Source organism: Rhineura floridana, chromosome 17, assembly GCF_030035675.1.
Source record: "Rhineura floridana isolate rRhiFlo1 chromosome 17, rRhiFlo1.hap2, whole genome shotgun sequence".
Taxonomy (NCBI): domain Eukaryota; kingdom Metazoa; phylum Chordata; class Lepidosauria; order Squamata; family Rhineuridae; genus Rhineura; species Rhineura floridana.
This window is the reverse complement of record NC_084496.1, coordinates 14,582,922-14,606,218: the sequence shown is the minus strand read 5'-3', so window position 1 is coordinate 14,606,218 and position 23,297 is coordinate 14,582,922. Positions and strand designations below refer to the sequence as shown.

The window sequence follows — 23,297 nt, the reverse complement described above, 5'->3', positions numbered from 1 at the left end:
CACTATGGACCAGGTGATTGTTGTAGCAAACTGTAATTGCAGCCTTGGTGATGTGGGCTTTCATAGACCCACCAAATAAGCTGTGGTCATCAGGGTGGAAGAGGTCTGGGTTTGGACCAATGGTGGCTGGTGCCCACTGAAACTGGGAGGGTGGAATGCAGGGAGATAAACAGTAGATGGAGCCTGAGCCAATGACAAGCAGAGCCAATTAATTCTAGTTTTGTCCTAATTATCTTCCCTGCTGCCCTTACAAGAGGCAAAACTGAGACTAAGGAGGAGGAAGTCGCTAGGCTGTGCTATCCTCAGGACCTCTTGTAAGTAAGAGGGCAGGCAGGTGGGGGCTGGCAGGGCAGTGTTTCATCCATCGTAATGGATTAGCTTCCACTGGACCCGACACAAACATCAAGTGTAGGTCTTAAAAAGTGTAAATGGTTATTATGAGTCTTCTTTCACTCTCTCTCAAACTGACCCGAAGAAACAAAAGACAACAGGGACAACTTGGACAAACAAGTAGCCATTTAGTGGCAAAGTATACCTGACAATGGCATTATCAGTTAAGCAAGGAAAAAATGTAACTATTATAACGAAAAGGTTTGAAAGGGCATGAAAACACCTGGCCTGAAATAAATTTCTTTTAAAACACACACATGAAATAAGGCACAACTCTTGACCAACAAATATTCTGCAAAGCCCCCAAAGCTCTGGAAAACATAAGACAAAACCAGAAAGACATCATTTCTGAATAACTTAAAATGCAACAAAAATGCTTGACCTATTAAAAAAAACCCACCACAATCATAAAGAGATCCACCCCCTTTAACTTGGATTTTCCACCTATGTCTTTGACAGAGTGCAAGCTCCATTCTCCATTACAATGGGTGTTGTAAGACTTTTTTTATAAGGCTTGAATGTAGTCTCTCTCTCTCTCACTCTCACAAAAAAAGTACTATTACCAGCAGTATTACGTTTTATCTCCTGCCAGGCAGATAATATAAAGCTCTGAGTTTAACAAGTTATAAGACCAGTGGACACAAAAGCTCTCTCTTATGCAAAACATCCACTAATCTAAACGGGAGATAAACCTGGAGGAAGACAATGGGACCCTGCTCTATAGCGACTGCGACTGAGTTACTCAACACATGACAGCATACTTAATGATGGTTCAGCCATTATAATGACAGCCAGAAGAAAAAGAAACAGCCTCCAGCTTCTGGAAATAATAAACCACAACTTGACCATTCTGACAGGTAAACATTTTGAGAAGGTAACAATCCCTTCAAAATTCTGCATTTTTTTAAAGTGCTACTCAAGGAAGAATTCAAAAGCACCAGTCCAATTTATTCAGTCTTATTAGCACCACTATCCTGGTTGCTTGGCATAAAACTGCTTCCGTTAGCAATTTCTTTCTTTGACAGGTGGCTGTGAAAAAGAGAGAACAAAGTATTTTAGATTTCCACTTTTATGGCTCACACAAATCCAAGTCTCATAGGTTAGCATGCCTATTATTCAGAAAGCCCAGAAGATTCCCCATTAGGTAGAAGCATTTAGGTGCCCTCATCCACCGATCTTCCCAAAGCTTTTCAAAAGGAGACCATGCAACCTATTCTGACTTTGAGGGAGGGATGACAATGCCGTTTTAGGAGCATTATTTTTAAAAGCAGTTCCAAGTCTGTATAGGTTTTGCTGTGCACTCTGAATAATTGCCTTAGGCTTCATAAGCAGCAAAACTCTTGTCAAGAGAGGTGCTCTGCAATAATGACCATGAGAGAAGGAAGTATGCCCTTATAGGCCAATGCAAAACAGCCAATAAAAACAGTTTAATAAGGAACGCTGGGGTGCATTTGAGACCATAGTACATAATTCAGCTCAGGAGCTCTGGTGCTAAAGTGTGGTCCAACCAATGGCTCAGAACAAAATCTTGACATGGCAACTGCACAGAGTATCATGGCTGGTGTCTTACAGATGTAGTTTTTACTATGCAGTTAAAGCAGTTCTGTGCTGCAAGGGCAAATGAGATCATAAATGGTGAGATTCTACAACAGTAACAAAAACAGGCTGGAGATGGCACTATAATGTAATCTTTTACAAAGTGCTTCTTAGGTAGCTGCAGTGTTGACTGAAGATTGCGGCCCGTAAAAAAAAAAAGATAAATCAAGGCATATAGCCTCATTTAAGAACTAGCACCAATGCCCTCTGACCATTGCCTCTAATTTTGGGCTAGGCTCGCACAGGAAGTTATGATCTCCATACAATTATTCTGACCTGTTCCTCCTGACTACACATTCACAATTATGTGGAAGAACAGAAGCCTAAACTAAGTGTTACATGGATATAACCATAATTATGGCACCCTTTCCCCCCATTCATATGGTGAAAATGTCTTGGATACGCATGTAGTATCTCTTCCGCTATACCAAGGATCACTACCCAAGCCCCCCACCCACACATCAGACACTGGTGAAGGCTCTAAAACCTGCAGTATTTACATACACTACAATAGTTGCTGATTTCCACAAATATGCTAAGCAATATTGGCATCTCTAAAGTAATTGTGCCCATTTGCATCAATGTCTGCAGATCCCAATACTCTCCAGGAAAGATCCCCAAGTGACACTTGAAGGAACATGCATGCAAGGTATGGATTCAAGCAGATCTGGTAACAGTATATATGGGCAGGGCATGCAGCATACAAGTGCTACATTGAAAATGGTAAAATGGGGCCAGAGCAGCGCTCACTTACACTTCCCGTGTGCATAATGAGTTTAACCCAAGTACTCCAGAAAGTACCTTAGGCACCCTTCAAACTTCTGCTTGAATGATTTCTTAAAATAAATGTCCCTGCCCTAATAAAATTATAGTTGCTATTACAATGTATCAGGAACACAGTTTATTGTGACAGAGCTGTTAGCACTTACTCTGGAGTGGGCCAGTAGCTGAGCAGAGTTGTAAGAGACAAGTAACAAACACTCAGCACTCCAGACACTGCCAGTGATAGCATACCCAACCCGCCAAGCACACAAAGCAAGGTGACTCCTCCCAACGATATTACAAAACCTACCAAGAAAAAAAGCAGTTAGTTCTACATGTCCAGCAAGAGTAGACGGTAACATAAAGCCCAACCACTCATCTAGTAAACTGGGCTGACCTCTTTTTTCTTGATTATTTATTTACTTATTGTACTTGTATACCACCCCATAGCTGAAGCTCTCTGGTTAGAGGAGTGGGCTCCTGCCATGTTAAAAGCAAGAAGCAGGACCTCTGATATTAACTACTATGTGCACCTTCCGTTGGGAAAGAAGTTGCCCTGGAGGTGAATCCATTTTTTAAATTTCTTACTTCTGAATGGCACGGTTGGTTGTCAAACAAAACAGCTTATGATGCTCCACTTCTTATGTGGCCCAAGGAAAGTTGCTGATCTCTCCTTATGGGAGGAGGGTCTGCTAGGTAAAAAGTGGCACTTTGCACACTCAGCATGATAAAGAAAGGGCTACTAGTCACGAAGGCTATGTTATTCCTCCACTCTTGGAGGCAGTATGCTTTTGAATACTGGTTGTTGGGAAATACAGGTGGAGTAAGGGCTGTTGAGCTCAGGCTCTGCTTGCAGATTTCCCATGGGTATCTGGTTGGCCACTGTGAGAATGGTCAGGACGCTGGACTAGATGGGCATTTGGCCTGATCCAGCAGGGCTCTTTTTATGTTCTTAGAGAAGGACAGAGGGGGCTACAAAAATCTAGATGGGTTCCATATGCATCCTGCGGATTGTGAGTTGGCTGGACCTGTCTTAAAATACAATAGAGGGAAAATTCAGATATAAACATTCACCACTGAGGATACCGAGGTTTCACGAGCATCTTAGCAATACAAGTATCCTGTTCGGAGATAGATTCCACATTTCTGTTTAATAAGATTTTTAGCATGCGGTAGTGTTTAAGTGAGCACTTCCAGGACACATAGATGTTATGTGGGAAGTGCTCTCCCAAGATAAGAACAGCCTGCTGGAACAGGCCAATGTTCCATCTGGTAGAGCATCCTGTTGTCACAGTGGCCAACTAGATGCCTATGAAACATCAAAGTGACATGCAGACATGCTGAAGCCTATTTCAGAGTGAGACTGTTGCTATGTTGGCTTCAAGCAAGGTAGTGCTTAGAGAGCAGGGGTGATAATTTGTGGCTCTTCAGATACTACTGAAATACAACTCCCATCATCCAGTTATTGGCCATAATGGCTAGGGTGGATGAGAGTTGTAGTTCAGCAGCACTGGGAAAACCACAGATTAGCAACCCTTGGTGCAGGGAGAGTAATCATCCTCTAAGAGGAAAAGAGGCTGCTGTCCCTTTAAGAATCCACAGCCACCTATGTTCAGTATTCAGTGATATAAGTTGTATAAGTATTTAATATCTGATCAAATTCAATGTTGTTCAGTAATATTTAAGGATGTGTCAGATTTTAATTTTGGATTTACCTGGAAAGAACATTTATTTTTTCTCTTTATACTTTATATGAATATCTATCATCATCCACAGTCCTGTTTATGTTGTTTCGACAGCCTGCAGCATTTGAAACGATGCAAATGCCAAACACGTTTTTCATCGTTATGAAAAGGGTGAGGTGGAACAATGTAAGTTCCACAAATATTAGAAAGGAAGAGAACTGCTCCCCCGCCCACACACACAAAAACGTGTGTATGAGTGAGAAACAGGACTACAATGGGAATATGGAAGCACAAAAGTGTGCTACACGGTAGAAACATTAACTAGTGATCAATAACTGATGTTTGTAAGCAGAAGATAAATTAGGGGAAAGGAAATTCATAGGAACCTATGAGTCAGACCACTGCTCTCTGTAGCTCAGTGTTGCCCACTCTGGCTGACAGTATTCCTCCAGGGTTTCAAGCAGAGGACATTCTCAGCCCGACCTGGAGACTGAAAGAGTTGTTTCTCCATACAAAGCATGTGCTCTGCCCACTGAGCCCACAGCCATTCCCTGGGCAGAATTCCATCAGCCCACATCATATAAAAACAACAAGAAAACAAAATACCTTCCATGACAATCACTCCAATGCAGGCAATTACAGCCGTGGCAACAACAAAAACCAGAAAGAATGCAATTGGAATTGCAGACGCTGCAATAAAGACCAGCAGTGATAGCGCAACAAAAGGGTGGTCATCTAAATACTGGCCGATTTGGGAGTTCATGAAAGCAACAACCTGCAACATAAAGTGAAAAAGAGGAAGATTTTAAAATATCTGTATTAAATTAACAAATTATTTTGGGAAGTGAAGTTATTTCAAGAGCAAATTGCATACTTAATACTGTCTATTAAAAGAGACTGACTGATGTTCTCAATGCTGGTCTGTCTAGAACAGCCTTTCCCAACCTGGTGCCCTCCAGGTGCTTTGGACTACTCTCATCAGCCTCAGCTAACACAGTCATGCTGGCTGGGGCTGATGAGAATTGTAGTCCAAAACATCAAGAGGGCACCAGATTCAGGAAAGCTGGTACAGAATACACTTTTCCTACACTTGTTATGCAAACAGCTGAAAGCTTGACAAGTTCTTTTCTGCGTGGAGTTGAAGACATTCTCCTTTGATGTGTGTGTCAATGCAGAAACATGAACATGGCTGTTAGAAAAAGCCGATCACAGACATCCAGATACAGGAGCTAAAACTAGCATTGAAGGTTTAATTTGCAGGCTTCCCCTGAAGGTGAAAGCAACAAGAGAGGCAAGTTTAGAGGTCAATGTTATCATTCTACAGCAGTAGAATGTTGTAATAATGCATTACGGCTATCCTATTAAGTATGACACTCGTCATCCTCAGAACCTGCATACTGTACCAAGTAGCAAAGAGGAGACCCATTAAAAATGAGATCTAAATGAATTCATCACACAATAGCAAGGCTCTCGATCAATTGTACTTTTTGACAAAACTAGAATGTTGTTAACAAGGAGAATCTAAGGCACAATGTCTTTTAGAACAAATGCCAATAGAGATTTCTTAGTTATGGAACACAGGCAAAAATAATGTCTTCTGGCCAAAACCTGGTGGCGAGCCCTTCTGTTGCCTTCTACATAATGTATACAAAGCTCCAGGTTCTAGCCAGACGGCATGACCTCTTCCGTGATATTCCATTCCATTTCCCTCCTGCCTGGTTTTCAGTTTGCCTGTCCCCTACAGTCAGTCAGTATGCACAAAAAGGGTATTTAGTCTTCACTGGGCTTGGGATTCTCCTCCGCACCACCCCGTTTAGGATCTTTCTTTCCTAAATATTTTTTGTACCTCTGCAGACTTTGGTTTTCCCGAGCCAGCTGATATCTCCCTCTTGTGTGTATGGATGTGGCACTTTGGCCACATAAGGATCCATACTTGGAGAATGAGTTTTCCGATAATTTACAGGAGGATTCAGTGGAATCGCTTTTGTTCATTTTCCCTCAGTAGTTCCAGCTGGCAGATGTACAGTTCTTCCCCTGGCTGGAAAGCCCAACTATGGGTGCTCCCTGAAGCGCTACAGGGCTATCCTGGCTGCCCCTCCCTGTTCTGAAGGCTCAGGAAAGAAATCCAGTACAGCCCCTCAGTCACTCTTTCCCTGAGCTGGAAACAGCCTTAAAGTGCCAGATATACAGCTGCATCCGCTATGTACCAGGAAAGAAAGTGGTGCTCGCGGCAGTGCAGCAAAGGCATATGCTGCCTCTTACTTCCTCACCTAATGATTTGGGTGCTTTACCACAGTTGTTCTTGCGTGTGTGTGAGTGTCTGCCCATGTATATATTTATTTATGATTACATCTGTTATCCTTTCTCCAAGGAGCTCAAGGTGGCATACATGGTTTCCCCTCTCCTTATTTTATCCTCACAACAACTCTGTGAGGTAGGTTAGGCTGAGAGGCAGTGGCTGGCCCAACATCACCCAGTGAGCTTCAAGACTGAATGGGGATTTGAACCACAGTCTCCCAGGTCCTAATCCAACACTTAGCCACTACACCATTATTCTGTTTTTACCTTGCACACTGCTTCACTGGCTTTAAGCTTTAAAGCAGTTTATAAATTTATTAAATAACACCACTACCACACCAAAGTAGCTCAAAATCATTTTAAAAAATCTGAACTGCAATTAATCGGGGCACCACCCAAAGAGAAGAAAAAATGCCATAATAAAATGACAACAAAATTCATTAACTCACGCGTGGGTTGCTGTGAACCGTTTCCATCATGGAGTGCCAACTTTTCTGGAGTTCCTTCATCTCTTTGGACATGATGGAAGCTTTAGTCCAAATCTTGAATCTTCTTATAAATAAATTAGTGCATTCTTAACCACCAAAACCTAAAGGACAGAGAAAGAGGAAATGAATTATTACTTTTATAATATTAGTTTTGCAGCAAGTGCTTAACACTCACACACTTTGTGTATGGTTTTTTTTCATGTACACTACTTAGAAATTTGAATGATTAAACCATACAGTAGGGCCCTGCTTTACGGAGCTTTGCTTTACAGCAATTTGCTAATACAGCAGTCTCAATTAGACGCAATTAGACTAAAGCCCCACTCATACGGCGCTTGTTCCGCTTTTACGGCGGTTTTCGGGCATCGCGCGCCATTCTATTCAATGGGTTCTGCTTTACAGCGGTTTTCACTTTACAGCGGGGGTCCAGAACATAACACACCGTATGAGTGAGGCCCTACTGTATATAAATGTCTCAAAGAAAATAATAAAATAAATAAGCACTCAGAAACAGAAAGAAATATTTTCTAATAAGCATGCCAATGGAAACACTATAAAGGCAGTGGAATCTCTTGGGTTAAACGTATGTGTGTATATATCTTAAGCTTAAATGGCACTCTGGGTATTGTTGACTGTTGTATGGTTTCTTATTTTTGTATTGTTTGGAATTTCAAATAAATATTTATAAACTAAAAAAACCTATAAAAGATAGATTTATAGTTTAAGCTGTAAATACTACATTTATGCTTAACCTTGAGGTTTGAGTAGGAGTAGTAGCACAAGGATTAAATACATCTGATACTCTTAATTTATAAATTTCCTTCCTTTGTTAGGAACATTTACACATCCTTTACTGAACAACAATTTGTGATCAACTGTCTAGTTCTACTTATATGTAGGGCTGTCATCCAAGAGTTTCCAGTGTGACACCTTCCAGGCTGCACAAATAAACCAAAAAGGGGAAGAAGTGAATGGGGAACAGTGGACCAGCAAGAGACACAGGAAATCCACCCCTAGAAGAAGAAAGGAGAAAGAGAAAAAGAAAGTAGAAGAGGAAAAGGAGCAAACACTATGATAATAACAACAGAATTGCAGTGCAACCTTATGTATTTTTATTCACACGTAAGTCCCACTGTGTTCAACAGGCCTTACTTCCAAGCGTGCATTGTGAATTGTAGCCTTAGTATGTTACAGAAGACAGAAGGAGCTTCCAGACTGTGGCTGCTTTCTGGCAGGCTTCAATCACATCCTGGCAAATTCAGGTTGTGCAATTATAGTTGATTGGGAGGTCTCGCGCAACAAACCTGCTGCCCCAAAAGTTTATTTTTATATATATATATTAATAATATATATATAAAGAAATTGTGGGATAGCATTTGTTTTCATACAAGCATTATCTAAGCTCCCCAGAAACAAATCAGAATGAAGGCTCAACAAATAGGTCACCTAGAAGCACTCACCAATAAAACAGTGAACATACAAATACCAAAATATACATGGAGCACTTTCTAGAGAGATCAAACATTTACAATCTGGATGTGAAGTTGCTCAAAACTCCCATCAACACAGATAGGATCTCACTTAATAATCATAATAAGTCCTAAAGGAAGGCTGGTCCGTTAATCTCTTTTGGGAAGCATGCCGGCAGGAAGACAAATACTGACACAGTGTTCTACAGCTAGGGCAGAACACTGAGCACACAGGATGACTCCAAGTGTGGATCAGGTTTTAGAACTGGAGTAGAAAGAAAAGGCTTCCTTATGTAAATATTTGAATAGCAATGCTCTTTAGTAAAAGGCACAGAGAACAATGATCTTCCATGCCTGACCATGCAGAAAATGTCACACTGGATTAGAACAATGTGATTGGCGTGAGTGCTTGAGGCGTTTTTCCTCCACCAGCTGTAAGAAAAAGTACAGTGAAATATGAGCTATGGCCACAGTGCTAAAATCTGTTGTGTGAGGGAGAAATTAACTTTTCAAAGCCAAATATTAGAAGTGCTCTTTGTTAAAGGAGGAGGAAGAGGAGGGAGAGCACCAGGTTGTGGATGGCTGATGTATGCTGTCTTCTTTAGTCACACTTCTCACTTTTACAAGCTCACTAAGCTGAGTGAGTCACCCAGTGTGGCTGGCTAGATCAGCGGAGAACAGATTTCAGGCTTGAGGGATGTACGTTGGTTTTTTACTAGAACCCCCAAGATCCACCAACCAAAGTCAGGTGCAGTGATGTGGGTTGGGAAATTTTCCAATGTTTTATTTTGCCGTGGAAAACTTTCTGTTTCATAAGTTCATTAGTAAAAATGAGTGGATGTGAATTGCAAATACAGTATTACGCAAGCCTGGCAGTTTCAACAGTTTTAAGCTTTGTTTACTAAATATCAGTAAAATAAACAAAATAATAATAATATCCAGATCACTCTAGGGGATCAGAAAACTTCCTGATGCTAATTACCCTATTCAAAATCTTCACTGGCCCTGTGCAGAAGCCCTACACATAGTCTGAAAGAACGTGAGAAAAGGAATTTGTTTTGAGTACTAGAACAGAACTGAGACCACTCAGTACATTCAAAAATCCCCTTCTGGTTGCCCCCCCCCTTTCTTCATTTCAGCAGTATTACAAAGGAGGGGGAGTCATTTTGTTGTTGGTATTGTTGAACAACTGGGAGTCAGAAATCCTTTGTCAATCTACTTCAAATCACCCAGAGACTTACCAGTAGTTCCCAATCTACTTTCTGCCCACCCTGAGTTATAACGTACCCCCTCCTATGCAGACAGAACTTTAAAAAATGCTACAGTGGTAGAGCAACATGTTCTTTTGCATACTACATGCATAAAAATAAAACTCTAACATGACAGCAAGCAGAGTTAAATGGAGCCCTTTTTGTGCAAACACACACATGGAAAATGTCTATCAACTAGGTGAGCATAGCATGCTAAAGACTGCTGCCAGTAGTGTGACAACATGTCCATCTTGGTAGGCATAAAATGGACAAGACCCTTCAGCATGCCACTGGACACAGTACCACAAGAAAGCGTCAAGTCCCTGAATAAAAAACTGTCAGAGCAAGAAAGCTGGTATTCTACTATTTGAACTAGGACAACTACAGCAGGGACCACAAACCTTTATAGGGCTGTGGGCGCATTTGGATTTTTCAGTGAATGATACGGCACAACCTCCTTCGGTCACTTCTCTCCTCCTCCCCAGAGACAGATGGAGAAAATGCATGCACACATAGTGTAAAGGAGCTGGGTAAAAGTCAGATCCAGTAAAATTAATCTAAACCTTGCAAAGCACATACAGCTGAAAGATGATGCAGGAAAGAATATCACTCTAACTTCCTCCTTTCACCCTATATCATTTCAAGGGAGAAAAAGGTAACCACCCTCACCATCAAGGAGACAATGAAGGAGGATGGTGGAGCTCAGAGGCTCACAGACACCAGGGGAAGACTGCAAGCATGCCATTTTGCCTACAAGCACCATGTTAGCAACTGCTGAGCAAGAGGATATGCTCCAATATTAGGTACATGCTCTGGTAATCTCCAAGTTAGATGACTGCAATGCACTCTATGTGGGGCTTCCTTTGAAGATGGTTCGGAAACTGCAGCTTGTGCAAAATGCAGCAGCCAGATTGGTAACAGGGACCAGATGGTTCGAACACATAAAACCGATTCTGGCCCGCTTGCATTGGCTGCCTGTATGTTTCTGAGCTCGATTCAAAGTGCTGGTTCTAACCTACAAAGCCTTACATGGCTTAGGACCACAATACCTGATGGAATGCCTCTCCCAACACGAACCCACCCGTACACTATGCTCAACATCCAAGGCCCTCCTCCAGGTGCCTACTGCGAGGGAAGCTGGGAGTGTGGCAACAAGGGAGAGGGCCTTCTCAGTGGTGGCCCCCAAATTATGGAATGATCTCCCTGACAAGGTGCACCTGGCGCCAATACTGTTACCTTTTCGGCACCAGGTCAAGATTTTCCTTTTCTCCTAGGCATTTTAGCATGTGTTTTTAAATTGTTTTTAAAAATGTGTTTTTAAATTTGTATATTTGTCTTTAATGTTTTTAATTGTCGTAAACTGCCCAGCCAGCTTTGGCTATGGGGCAGTATACAAATGCAATAAATAAATACATAAATAAATACATATTTAATGCATGTATCTCCTAGCATCTGATACACTAACACTGCTCCTGTTCAGTGTTCCAGCCAGCCAAGCCCCCTCCCAGGATACTCCATTCCATTCAACTTCCCATTCCCCTCCCTCTTATAGTCAGCAGCCTTGGTCCACACTAGGCCTTGTTTTGGGGTTCCGCCTCCCACCTTAGGGTTTTCTTCCAAGGCTCTTTTGTAGACCTTGGGGTTCCCCCAAGCCTGACAATACCCATGCAGAGGGAACTGATGCCATTTTGGCTATACAGTGCCTTGCAAAAAAATCAAACCCCTAACCAATGCTCTCATATTACTGAATTACAAATGGTACATTGTAATTTTGTTCAAACCAAAACTATCACTAGAAGCTAAAATGATGAAACTGAGGTTATCATACTTGGGCCACATCATGAGAAGACATGATTCATTAGAAAATATAATAATACTGGGGAAAACAGAAGGGAGTAGAAAAAGAGGAAGGGCAAACAAGAGATGGATTGATTCCATAAAGGAAGCCACAGCCCTGAACTTACAAGATCTGAACAGGGTCGTTCACGACAGATGCTCTTGGAGGTCGCTGATTCATAGGGTCGCCATAAGTCGAAATCGACTTGAAGGAACATAACAACAACGATATTTTATTTTGAAACACTGAAACTCAAAATCAATTATTGTAAGGTGACACTGCTTTTATGTAAGGAAATGTTTGTAAGAAACATAAAAAACTGAAACATGATCCTGTATAAGCAACAGGACTCATAGCCTGAGCACCAGAAATACGGGAATTATAGGATTACTTCCCTGACTTGTAAGTATGATTTCCTATGTGAAGCAATATAAGCGCTTATAAATAAAAATGCTTTATGAGTACTCAATATCATTACCATCACCATGATTGGCACATGGGATTCTTCTCTGTAGATAGACTGTTTTCACACATGACACTGTGAGCTATTTGTGACACAGGTATGAATGCTACTAATACAGGATGGGATGAGGAAGAAAAGCTGAACATACACCGAAATCAAAGCATTCCAGATTGTTTTTAATCTCATTTAAGGCAGGGCTAGGGTAGGGATCTCTTCCCTGGAATGTGTGAAGTGATGCTAAAGAAGTTCCACTGAGGATGTGCAGGGTGCCCACTCCCTCGAGGAGCACAACTTTCTCACCACATACACCCTTATTTCTTGGATTTAAAAGGGCTTTGTGGACAATTCCAGCTAGTCTGAAGTCAGTCTTAACATCACTCCTTCTATAAATTAAACACAGGTGACAGGATCCTCAACATGACAGTGGGCAGAATTTCACTCTTGGTACACAGCCCCTTGCACGTGTATGAACGGAACTAGTTTAGAACTGCTTCAGTTCAAGGATCACACAAAACAGAACAACCACCAGTCCTGCAGGACCTTAAAGGCTAACAGGTTTACTGTGGCATAACCTTTTGTTGAGCATGTAGAGAGTGCCATGTTCTTCTCTGCCTTGAAATTCTTCCTCAAAGTATACCTTTTCTGTCTGGGCCTTGCCTCACCCCCATTTCTAACTGTATCTAAGCTTTAAGGACATGTAACTGCATTTACCCACATTTGTCCTCTCTACCCTTGACTCTTCTTCCCCTCCCACTGTCTATTTTAGACTGTCAGTCTCTTGGAGAGAGTGACCAGTTTGTTTTTGACTATGCAACTGAAAGGCATCATGTACACTTAAATAATTATGAAGGACGTGTGAAAACTGGAGGGAGAAATATCAATAATTTAAGATATGCAGACGATACCATACTACCAGAAACCAGTAATGATTTGAAAAGAATGCTGATGCATTCTTAGAGGAAAGCACAAAAGCAGGACTACAGCTGAATGTCAACAAGACTAAAGTAGTGACAACAGAAGATTTATGTAACTTTACAGTTGACAATGAGGACATTGAACTTGTCAAGGATTATTAACATCTCGGCACAAGTCATTAACCAAAATGGAGACAACAGTCAAGAAGTCAGAAGAAGGCTAGGACTGGGGAGGGAAGCTATGAGAGAACTAGAAAAGGTCCTCAAATGCAAAGTCAGGCTCATTCAGACCATGGTATTCCCGATTTCTATGTATGGATGTGAAAGCTGGACAGTGAAAATAGCAGGTAAGAGAAAAATCAACTCATTTGAAATGTGGTGTTGGAGGAGAGCTTTGTGCATATCATGGACTGCGAAAAAGACAAATAATTGGGTGTTAGAACAAATTAAACCAGAACTGTCACTAGAAGCTAAAATGATGAAACTGAGGTTATCATACTTTGGACACATCATGAGAAGACATGATTCACTAGAATAGACAATAATGCTGGGAAAAACAGAAGGGAGTAGAAAAAGAGGAAGGCCAAACAAGAGATGGATTGATTCCATAAAGGAAGCCACAGACCTAAACTTACAAGATCTGAACAGGGTGGTTCATGACAGATGCTCTTGGAGGTTCAATATCTCCCTTTCAATCACCAATCATTCATTGCACTCTACTAAAAATGTACTATAACTACACCATCTCACTCTGCAATAAGCAGACTTACTAGCCGAGGCATATTTGTTTTTCTGGCTAGTAACATCGTCAAACACCCTCCCACACACATTTTCTGGTACTATGCCATCTCTTTGTGGGCATGTGTGAGAAATGGCAGGCTGTGCACTCCACAAGGCCTCAATGTCCACACACACACATTCACCTACATGAACCCTGGTGACAAGATGCACAGAGATTTAAGATCTCAAGAGATCTTGGGAGCTGAAACCTGGCAAGAATGGCAAAGAACCTAAGAAACTTACACAAGTCGAATGTTAAAAAGGCATCCCCACAGAGGAAATAAAACAAAATAATAAAAATAAATAAAATCAGGACAAAACAGGGAGAGGTGATTTACCAAAGATAGGGGCGGGCCCTGGTGAATAAGAACAAGTTAGTGCATCCTGTTTCAACCAGATTGCCCAGAAAACACAAGGCTTATAAAGGTAGTACTGGGGGAATTTTACCCTCTTGATCTTAGCCCTTGATACCTGAGGTGTATGCTTTCAGGACCCACCCTACTCCTGCGATTGTCACTTCTTGTCATTGCTTTTAATGTTGAATTGTACACTGTTGTAACTTGCCCTGACGCCTCCTGGCTGAAGGGAAGGTTTAATAAAAAATAAGATTTAATAAAAAATAATAAGATTGCCCTATTGCATTTCTAAATTTCTAACCCTGTTATGGTTTCCAAAAGCCGGAGAGAGACAGAGATAAAGAGAGAGTTTGCCCTGTTGAATTTCTGCCGGCTATACTTTTAGAAGCCCACAAAAGCAGAACACGGGACGCCGCCCTGTTGAATTTCCGCCTAGAGTGTTCCCCATTCACGGCGTATGAAAGAGCCGGGCTAAAGCGGCGACTGCTGCTTCGGCCTGGCACGAAAGCTAAAGAATCAAGCCCAAGTGCGGCGGGGAGGGGCGCCCTCGTTCGGGGAGGTTTAGGCCTCGGGCCTATGTTCCCGCCTTCCCAGGCCTCCTCTTTACCTACCTCAGTCCGGCCAGAGCAGCCCTCCCGGCTCATTCTGCCAGCTGCGTCGCTCCTCTCCGGGCTAAGCTGCCGGGCCGCCCCCAGCGGAGCTCGAGAATTTGCTTCCTTTCCCGTCTGGGCCTACAAAAGAGCGACGCCCGGAGGGGAGGCGAGCGTGGTTGCTGTTGCCTGCCTCCGTCTCTTTCCTCCTCAGTGCCAGGCCGAGCGCGCTCCTGTGAGGAGCTGAGGAGTCTCTCTCGCTAGAAAGAGCAGAGCTATAACCGTATAGTGGCGGCATCAGGAAAAAATGTCGGAGGGGGACACAGAAGGGGCAAAGTATATTTCTAGGTGGGTGGATGAGTTGTGTGTATATTAAGATCTCTGAAAGCAAAACAACGGTATATTTCACTCTGAAACTTCCATCCTAAACATTTTTTCTGAAATACAACATATATGCATTTAGATAATAAATCTGTATATATTGCATGTATTAACCAAATTCAATTTATACTCCTATACACGCATTGATAAAACCTTGTAGCAAGGTGTTTGTGTATCCTTGTTGGATTCTACGTGGAGGGAGAGATGTACCTACTACATATGTGTGCCTGTGTATATTATATGTAAACATAAATTTATTTCTCATTAACAATGAGAAATAAATTGAAGAAATAAATCCATGTAGTAAGCCCCGTGAATATTAATCAGTAGCAAGTAGGGAATGGATAGCTGCACCCCAATTAGTAAAAGTAAACGTGTGTCTATGTCTGTATATACAAAGACAGACCAAACTTTGTATTTTCAGGAGCACAAACATCTTGTAACAAGATAAACGATATGGACAGTAACAAGATTAAAAACAAAATCCGAGGAAAGGATTAATTCCATATATACCGATACTTCATTGAGGTACCAAAAAAAAAAAGTGAGGAGCGACTGGGAACAAACTGTGGAGAGCAGACACACTGACAGAATATTTTTGTCTATATGTGTGTATAACCAGTGGTGTAGTCATCCAGGGTCTCAGGGGGAGGGTCTTAAACCTGTTACTTTTTTGGGAGCAGGGTCCCAATGTCTACAGCATCCTGTGAGCCAATCAGCATGAAAGGGGAGTGTGTTAGCCACTGAGAAGAGGCTTCTAACATTGGAGCCAACTGGAGTGAAAGGAGGTGAGTTAGCCACTGAGAAGACTCTTTTCAGTAGCTAACACTCCGATTTCATGCTGATAGGCTCCTAGGGACATCTGGTGTTGTGGTAGAAGCCATTAACAAGGATCTCATTCTCAAATCAGTAGCAAAAGAGAAGAAGGGGCATGGCTGTGACTATCATGAAGGAACCCTGAACTTCTGAATTTGCCACTACACTGCTGGATATAACACACATCTACATTAGGGCGGCTATCCTGCCCTAGGCTCTTCCTAGGACAGCCTTTCCCAACTTGTGGGCCACCAGATGTTGCTGAACTACAATTCCCATCAGCCCCAGCTAGCATGGCCAATGTTCAGAAATGATGGGAATTGTAGTCCAGCAACATCTGGTGGCCCACAAGTTGGGACAGGCTGTCCTAGGAGGAAGAGTGGGATATACATTTCATAAATAAATGTTGACATGTTCCCCAAAAAAGAGGAAACACATCACTAAAAAATACAGGTCAAAAGAGGAAAGAGACTGGCAAAAATAAATAAAAATTATATATGCTAATACAGGTGTATATATGCAAATTAGAAATCATTGCCATAATTTGAATAGACAATGTATCTCACTCTAATGGGGAAGGCTGTGGCCAGGGAACCTGTGTGCCTGCTCAGTCCACTGTAAGGATACTTACTCTTGATGATAGGCAACCTCAAGGCTGCTGCTCTCTCTAATTAGGGTTCTTTATATTTAAGCCACACTGAATAGCCCTTTGAACAGAGGACACAGTCAAATATGACTGTCCTCTGACAGCCCTTAAAATAGAGGACTGTGAAGGACAACACATGGCCACCCTAACAAAGAGAGATGTTTGACAGTTTTTTTTTAAAGAGTGCAATCCTGACATAAAAAGCAACACAGAGGTGTTGGCACTTTTATATACTTTTACTATGGCATATGCTTTGAAAATTGTGATACCACTTTATGCATCTGACTCTAATCGACAAAAGCTTATGCCACAATAGATGGCTTGTTTTCACTAACCATTGTTAAGATTAATCATCGTTTATGCTTTTGGTGACATGCTAAACTGCTGTCAATTTAAAATGGGCACGAAAGCACTCAATCTCTTTTGTGAAGCTGCGCCAGACGAGGAGAGGGGAGGCTAGGCTTATATTGCCTGAACACTGAGCTGTGGCTTAGCATTGCCAGTGCTGGCTTCAGGTTTTGGAGGATGCTTGGACAACATGTTCTCAGTGCTCCCCTCCCTGAGTGGAGTGCTCCCCACTGATCTCCCCACTGCCTATTTACTCGCCCATTCCCTCTGGACCAAATCCACAGAACTACCTTGTGAAAGAGAAAGGTAGTAGAGAATGCTGCTGGTAGGTGAACAAACAGTTATAAGATAAAAGTGTGTGAAGCATTCACTGGAAGCACAAAATAGGAGGTCAAAAACCAGAATGCTGGAAAACTGTAGCTTTTATTCTGTGCACAGTGGCACCATTGATGTTTTGTATATAAAATAAAGAAATTTCTGTGTAAAATATGCTAAAGCCCAACGTGTTTCAGCCTGTGCAGTCAAGCCTTCATCAGGGGAAAATATTAAAACAACCTTTTTCTGGTATCTTCCTTATCGCTGTTGTCATGCGATAAGGAAGATACCAGAAAAAGTTTGTTTTAATATTTTCCCCTGATGAAGGCTTGACTGCACAGGCTGAAACGCGTTGGGCTTTAGCATATTTTACACAGAAATTTCTTTATATACAAAACATCAATGGTGCCACTGTGCACAGAATAAAAGCTACAGTTTTCCAGCATTCTGGTTTTTGAACAAACAGTTATAGCCAAGAGTCTCTGGAAGTTGACACTGGCCCCCTGCAGGGAAGCAGGCCTCAGCAGGTACCCAATGATGCCTACCTATGATGCTGGCTCTAAGCACTGCATCCAAAGGCAGCTGCCAAAGGCAGCCCATGAAAGACTAGTTCTGCGGTGCAACCAGTCAGATGATGAAGAGGACAGCTTTCATTAGAGGAATGAAGAGGCACTACCACGTGTTCAGATACATTCACAAATGGCACCTTGTAAGAAAGAAAATAATAGTAACTCTGCTGCAGCAGATTTTTGCAAGTTCTTATGTGATATGTATACTTGGTGCCAGGTTTGGAAGGACTGAGGGGTAGCCTCATGCAGCTTCAAAAACAGCACAATGCATTACAGCAAGGTTAGCCAGCGTGGTGCCCTCCAGATGTTGGTGGACTTCAATTCCCATCAGCCCTAGCCAGAATGGACAATGCAAGGATGATGCGAGTTGGAGTCCAGCAGCATCTGGCGGGCACCGTGTCGGCTACATTTGCATTACAGTAATCTAACCTAGAGATTTATCAGCACATGGATTACTGAAGGTCAAAAGAGGTTTGGTCCAGAAAGAGTCATAGTTGGCACACTTTCTGAAGCTGGTGGCAGGGGCACTCTGCCCTGAAGGCCATTTGGAACACCACAAGTCTGGACAGATGACCCACTCAACAACAGTACCTCCATCTTATATTTGCTCCAGTGTATTGGCCTTCATCAATATGCTCAGCTAAATCTTTTAAAACCTTTTCCTCCCACTCATCTCAGCCCTAGCCTGAGTTAATAATCCATCCTACCATATCAACAGGGTTTTCAGTTGTTACAGCAACTATCCTTCATAATACCAGCTAAAAGAGATCAACCTAAAAGACGTTGCTGCTCCAGACAACTGGGTGGACAGCCAAAGGGGAGGGGGTGAACAGGGAGAGAGGAGTCATTCTTATGTTGCCTAGTGACAATAATGCTGTCACCTTGGCTACCCTGGCTGAGAACTGAAAGAGAGAGTGTCATACATAGAAGTTCTTTTTGAGCTGCAAGCAGCAACCAGTCACAGAGACAGGTAACTAGGGCAGTGGCAAGTAGAAGGTGACCCCTCTCCCCTTTTCCTGGTCCTTTGACGTGCAATCAATACGGGTGTTGGAAAGAGGCAGAACAGGCCAGTGTCTGCTTTGCTTTCTCACAGGGACTCTGTGGTTGCATTCATTTCCATCTCCTTTCTCTAAAAGTGCATGAACTTGCCCTGCTTTGCAACCACTCCACAAATGGGAGAGGGTGGAAATCAGGTTTGATAGGAGAAAAAGCTAACTCCACAGGAAAAAGAGGTGGCATGAAATTGGAAGGAAAGAGGGGACTTGGAGAATGATTATTTATTTATTTTGGTAGCAAGCAGAGACCGTGTGTGTGTGTGTGTGTGTGTGTGTGAGAGAGAGAGAGAGAGAGAGAGAGAGAGAGAGAGAGAGAAACTGGGATATAATGAGATGTGTGGGTGGTGTAAACAGTCAAAAGTGGTAAAAGAACAAGGAAAGATCTGGAGTGCTTTTTGGGACTTCTGCCAAGAAAAATCAACACGAGAAGTCTTTCGTCAAACAGAAGGCATGGATTTGGCAAGCTTAGACAGAAGAACAAAGTTGGGAGACCTACTTATTTCTAGCTGGTGGCTTGAAAATTTTTTGAAAACTAAACATATAACAACAGTTCCATAGGTTTCTGTACTGAACACAGCTCCTGAAATGACTCCCCTCAATCTGTGTGTTTCTAGGTGTTTAAAACAAAGTGTTAGCTAAGAATTTATTGTAAGAAGGATACGTCTCTAACTAGTACGTTTGAAGCAACCCAGAAACAACTGAAGCCAAGAAGGCGTTTGTTCATCATGAATCCAAGACAGATTGACAAGATTGTGAGGGTAAGTGTGTGCGACAGGACTGTGTTTGGGCCTTGGGGTGAAGACAAGAAGCTGAAAGGGATTTGAAAACCTTGTGCGAAGGTACTTGCTGATGAATGTGCAGTTCAGAAGCTTTGTGGGGTTAAATATTGGTGAGAGTTTCCCAGTTTTGTGAAGTGTGTGTAGTAAGCTGGAAAGTATTAGTTTGGGAAACAGGTTTTTCCAGTGGGTGGAGCTGTTTGCACAAGGATTAGTTTTTAATAGTGTCTGTCCCTTTCCATATTGACTAGCTCCTCCCAAACACTTTGGCTTTTTCAGTTTTTAAAACTAAAGCATGGAACTTGAAGCCAGAGAAATGGGTTGGGTACCAGGTGATGGGAAACAATCTTTGTCTTCCTCAGACCCTGGGGAGCTGCTGCCAGTCATAGAATCACAGAGTTGGAAGGCACCTCAAAGGCCATCTAGCCCAGCCTAGCTTCCTCATGAGTAGACTGAACTCCTCTGATAGCTCAAATGGCCAACAGCTGTGCCCATGGAAGGGCTTAGAAGCCTTCTGGATAAAAGCATTCAGTCCCAGGGAAAAGTTGTAAGAACAACTTCCTTACTCTAGCTCCTTGATGTGGCTCTCTGACTGAGCACCCCTCAATTCACTTTGGACTGTGACTTGACCTTGGTCTTTGGATCACGCTGTAAGTGGACTCCTGGCATCCTTATCCTCTGAAGCCAGATAGCACCTCCATATTCAGTAGAGCTTCCATGTTCAGAGGCAGTGTATCTTGCAATGCCAGTTGCTGTGGAGGGCTGTTGCCTTCACGCCCTGCTTGTGGGCTTCTTGGAAACATCTGGTTGGATGTTGTGGGAAACTGAATACTGGACTAGATGTATCTGCGGTCTAATCCATCAGGGTTTTTTCCCCCTCTGTAGGGGGATTTTTTATGTCTGAAATAGCATTCAGTCATAGGAGCACTTTGAAGGAGTATAGCCTGGATGCTGGCTGATAATCTTGATGAGAGCCTGGCCTGAGTGTGTGTGAAGTAGACAATCACATGCAGCTTTTTCGGAATAGCCATATGTACTGCTTTGCTTGAACATTGTTTGGTCAGAAACTGAAAAGGGCTCATTTTCTTTCGTGTGTGATTATGTTTTCCATTCACTTGCAATATACAAATAATTCAAGATTTTGCAGGTGTTTCCATACTGCTCTGACATATGCAATCCGCAGGCTCTAGTGCAAGAAAGGCTTATGCCAGCATCTAGACCATGGTAGCTGATCCATTACGACAAATGGTGCACTGCTCCACTAATCTCAGCCAGCCTCTGCCTGCCTGACTTACAGTTACAACTACTTACAACCAGTCCAGGGGGTGGTGCTGCCTGTTGGCTCCCTCCTTCTTAGTCTCAGTGTTGCCCTTTCAGAACTCAACAGGAAGGAGGATGGAGGTCAAAACTAGAACTAGTTGGCTCTGCCTGTCATTGGCTCTGGCTCCACCTATTGTGGATCTCCCACCCTGGGTCAGTGGCTCTTAGGGACTGGAAGGGTAGAAGGCAGGGAGCCCAACAGTAGGTGGAGCCAGAGTCAATAAGTCTGGTCTCCATCCTCCCCCCTCCCCAGCTGAGTTCTCCAATGGCAATGCTGAAATTAAGGAGAGGGAAGGTGACAGCTTGTGACAGCCCCTGGACCAGTTGTAAGTAAGAAGACAGGCAGGTGGGGGCTGGCTGAGGTTGATGGGGCAGTGCCTCATTGGCCCTAACAGATCAACCTTTTCTGCACTAGACAGATCTAAATGTCCCTTGTCTGTCTAGTTTTATAGGCTTTCTGCGAACATTACCCTTTTTTTAATGATTCCTAGGCACAGAATGATTCTATCTATAATATGAGCCATGCTAAACAAATACCAGAGTTGCCACCTTTGCCTGGCTTGGCTGCAGCAGACCCCTCTGAACTCTATCAGGTATGTATAAGAGTCTTATGCTGCTCACTGGGTTACAGGTGCTAAGGCACCTTCAGGCATTGTTTATTGGAAATGAGTGATAACCTGAAAGGGAGTGGGGCAGAGTAGGATTGCCAGTCAAGTCTCCAGATCCTAGAGCAGGGATATTCTTAATAAAGCCTTGCTACAAATATTGGGTTCCAAATGAAATGTGATCTGCGAAATATGGTCCATGGCATAACACTCTTCTCTGGATAGCTGAGCCGAGCCAGGAGGTCATGCAAAGGCTTGGAGCTGGACGGTCAGTACTCGGGAACAATGTGAGAGCCAAGACAGACTACTGCTGCCCAGTGAAAGTTGTACCAGGAGCCACATCTGGTAGCCCTTTCTGCACTCCTGTGGCATTGTGGTGCATAGGCAGCCCTCTGTGTAGCTACGGTTGCATTGGGCAGGATTGCTATTGCCTTGGAAGAAACTTATTAGCAACAGAAGGCCCGGGGAGAGTAAGGGCAGAGCTTGGGAAAGTTACGTTTTTGAACTACAACTCCCATCAGCCCAATCCAGTGGCCATGCTGGCTGGGGCTGATGGGAGTTGTAGTTCAAAAAAGTAACTTTCCCAAGCTCTGAGGCATAGCTCTGTGGTAGAGCATCTGCTTTGCAAGCAGAAGGTCCCAGGTTGAATCCCCAGCATCTGCAGGTAGGGCTGGGAGAGACTTCTGCCTGAAAGTCCGGAGAGCTGCTGCCAGTCAGTGCAGACAAGCTTGAGCAAGATGGACCAATGGTAGCTTCCCATGCCCCTAACAGGAAGCCTTTCTAGCTGTTCCTGCTGAGGAGAGCCAGTGGGTATCCTGAGAGAATTTGAGAGTTCTGAGAGGTGCTCGGGGACCTATGAAACCTTGGGAGATGTTACGGTCTGTTATCCTAGTGCAGCGAATAGGGAATCTGCAGCCCTCCAGATGTTGACAGATTATAACTCCCATCATTCTAAAACCCAGTCAGCATTGCCAAAAGTTGATAGCCAGCATAGCCAAAGTCCAACAACACCTGGAAGGCCAAAGATTGCTCATCCCTGCCCTAGTGACTCACTACATGGGATGGGTGCATGCGCAGTCATGGGATTGTCTCAAGCTAAGTCCTACTCAGAGTAGACCCCCTGAAGTTAATAGACTAACCTAGGTCCATTAATTTCAGTGGGACTACTCTGAGTAGGGATGGGGGAGAAATGTGTGTCAGTTCGCATTTAAAGCCGAATCTATCAAATTCACACTTTCCAAAACAATAGGAGAACCAAAACACAGCCATCCTTTGAAATTCACACATATCCGAATTTTGTGATGCAGTTCATAAACCAAACAATGTTTACAATAATGCATATATTAGGGGGAAATGTGCAGAGAAAAGAAAATGTATGAATGAAAATCAGATACAAAAATGCTTTATATTAGGATAAATGGCTTACAAAAGTGTGTACATCAGTCAAAACTGCATAAAATGAGTTTATTAGGAGAAATTAGCACTAAAATGCTAGATATTTTTTGTGAGGATTTAAAAAAAAATCACCAATTGCTGCGGTAATGTGGAGAACTGAATTTAAGTTGGGAAAAATGAGAAAGGGAACCAA

General features: G+C 42.8%; 2 protein-coding genes across 2 annotated transcripts in view; one reads left to right on the top strand and one right to left on the bottom strand.

Annotated features, from left to right (window-relative positions):
• Positions 1–498: 498 nt before the first annotated feature.
• Positions 499–15,135, bottom strand: LDAF1 (lipid droplet assembly factor 1). Its single transcript, XM_061600425.1, has 5 exons — positions 14,900–15,135; positions 7,181–7,320; positions 5,040–5,208; positions 2,916–3,054; positions 499–1,419 (listed from the first exon to the last, which is right to left on the bottom strand). Exons 2-5 carry the CDS (start codon positions 7,250–7,252, stop codon positions 1,338–1,340), a joined length of 462 nt encoding a protein of 153 aa, XP_061456409.1. The 5' UTR covers positions 7,253–7,320; positions 14,900–15,135; the 3' UTR covers positions 499–1,337.
• DNAH3 (dynein axonemal heavy chain 3) overlaps positions 14,795–23,297 on the top strand; it is a 110,994-nt gene continuing 102,491 nt past the window's right edge. Inside the window, exons 1-3 of the mRNA XM_061600426.1 lie at positions 14,795–15,226; positions 19,623–19,766; positions 21,596–21,697. Coding sequence (XP_061456410.1) covers positions 19,734–19,766; positions 21,596–21,697 — 135 coding nt within the window. The 5' untranslated portion in view covers positions 14,795–15,226; positions 19,623–19,733. The remainder of the gene's footprint in view (positions 15,227–19,622; positions 19,767–21,595; positions 21,698–23,297) is intronic.

Bases quoted from the DNA above. Each gene is read 5' to 3' on its own strand.
- LDAF1 (XM_061600425.1), bottom strand. From the start codon at position 7,252: ATGTCCAAAGAGATGAAGGAACTCCAGAAAAGTTGGCACTCCATGATG. The intron at 3,055-5,039 runs GTATTTTGTTTT...TTTTCTTGGTAG, and splicing joins TGGAGTGATTGTCATGGAAG to GTTTTGTAATATCGTTGGGA. The intron at 1,420-2,915 runs GTAAGTGCTAAC...TCTTTTTCACAG, and splicing joins AGCTACTGGCCCACTCCAGA to CCACCTGTCAAAGAAAGAAA.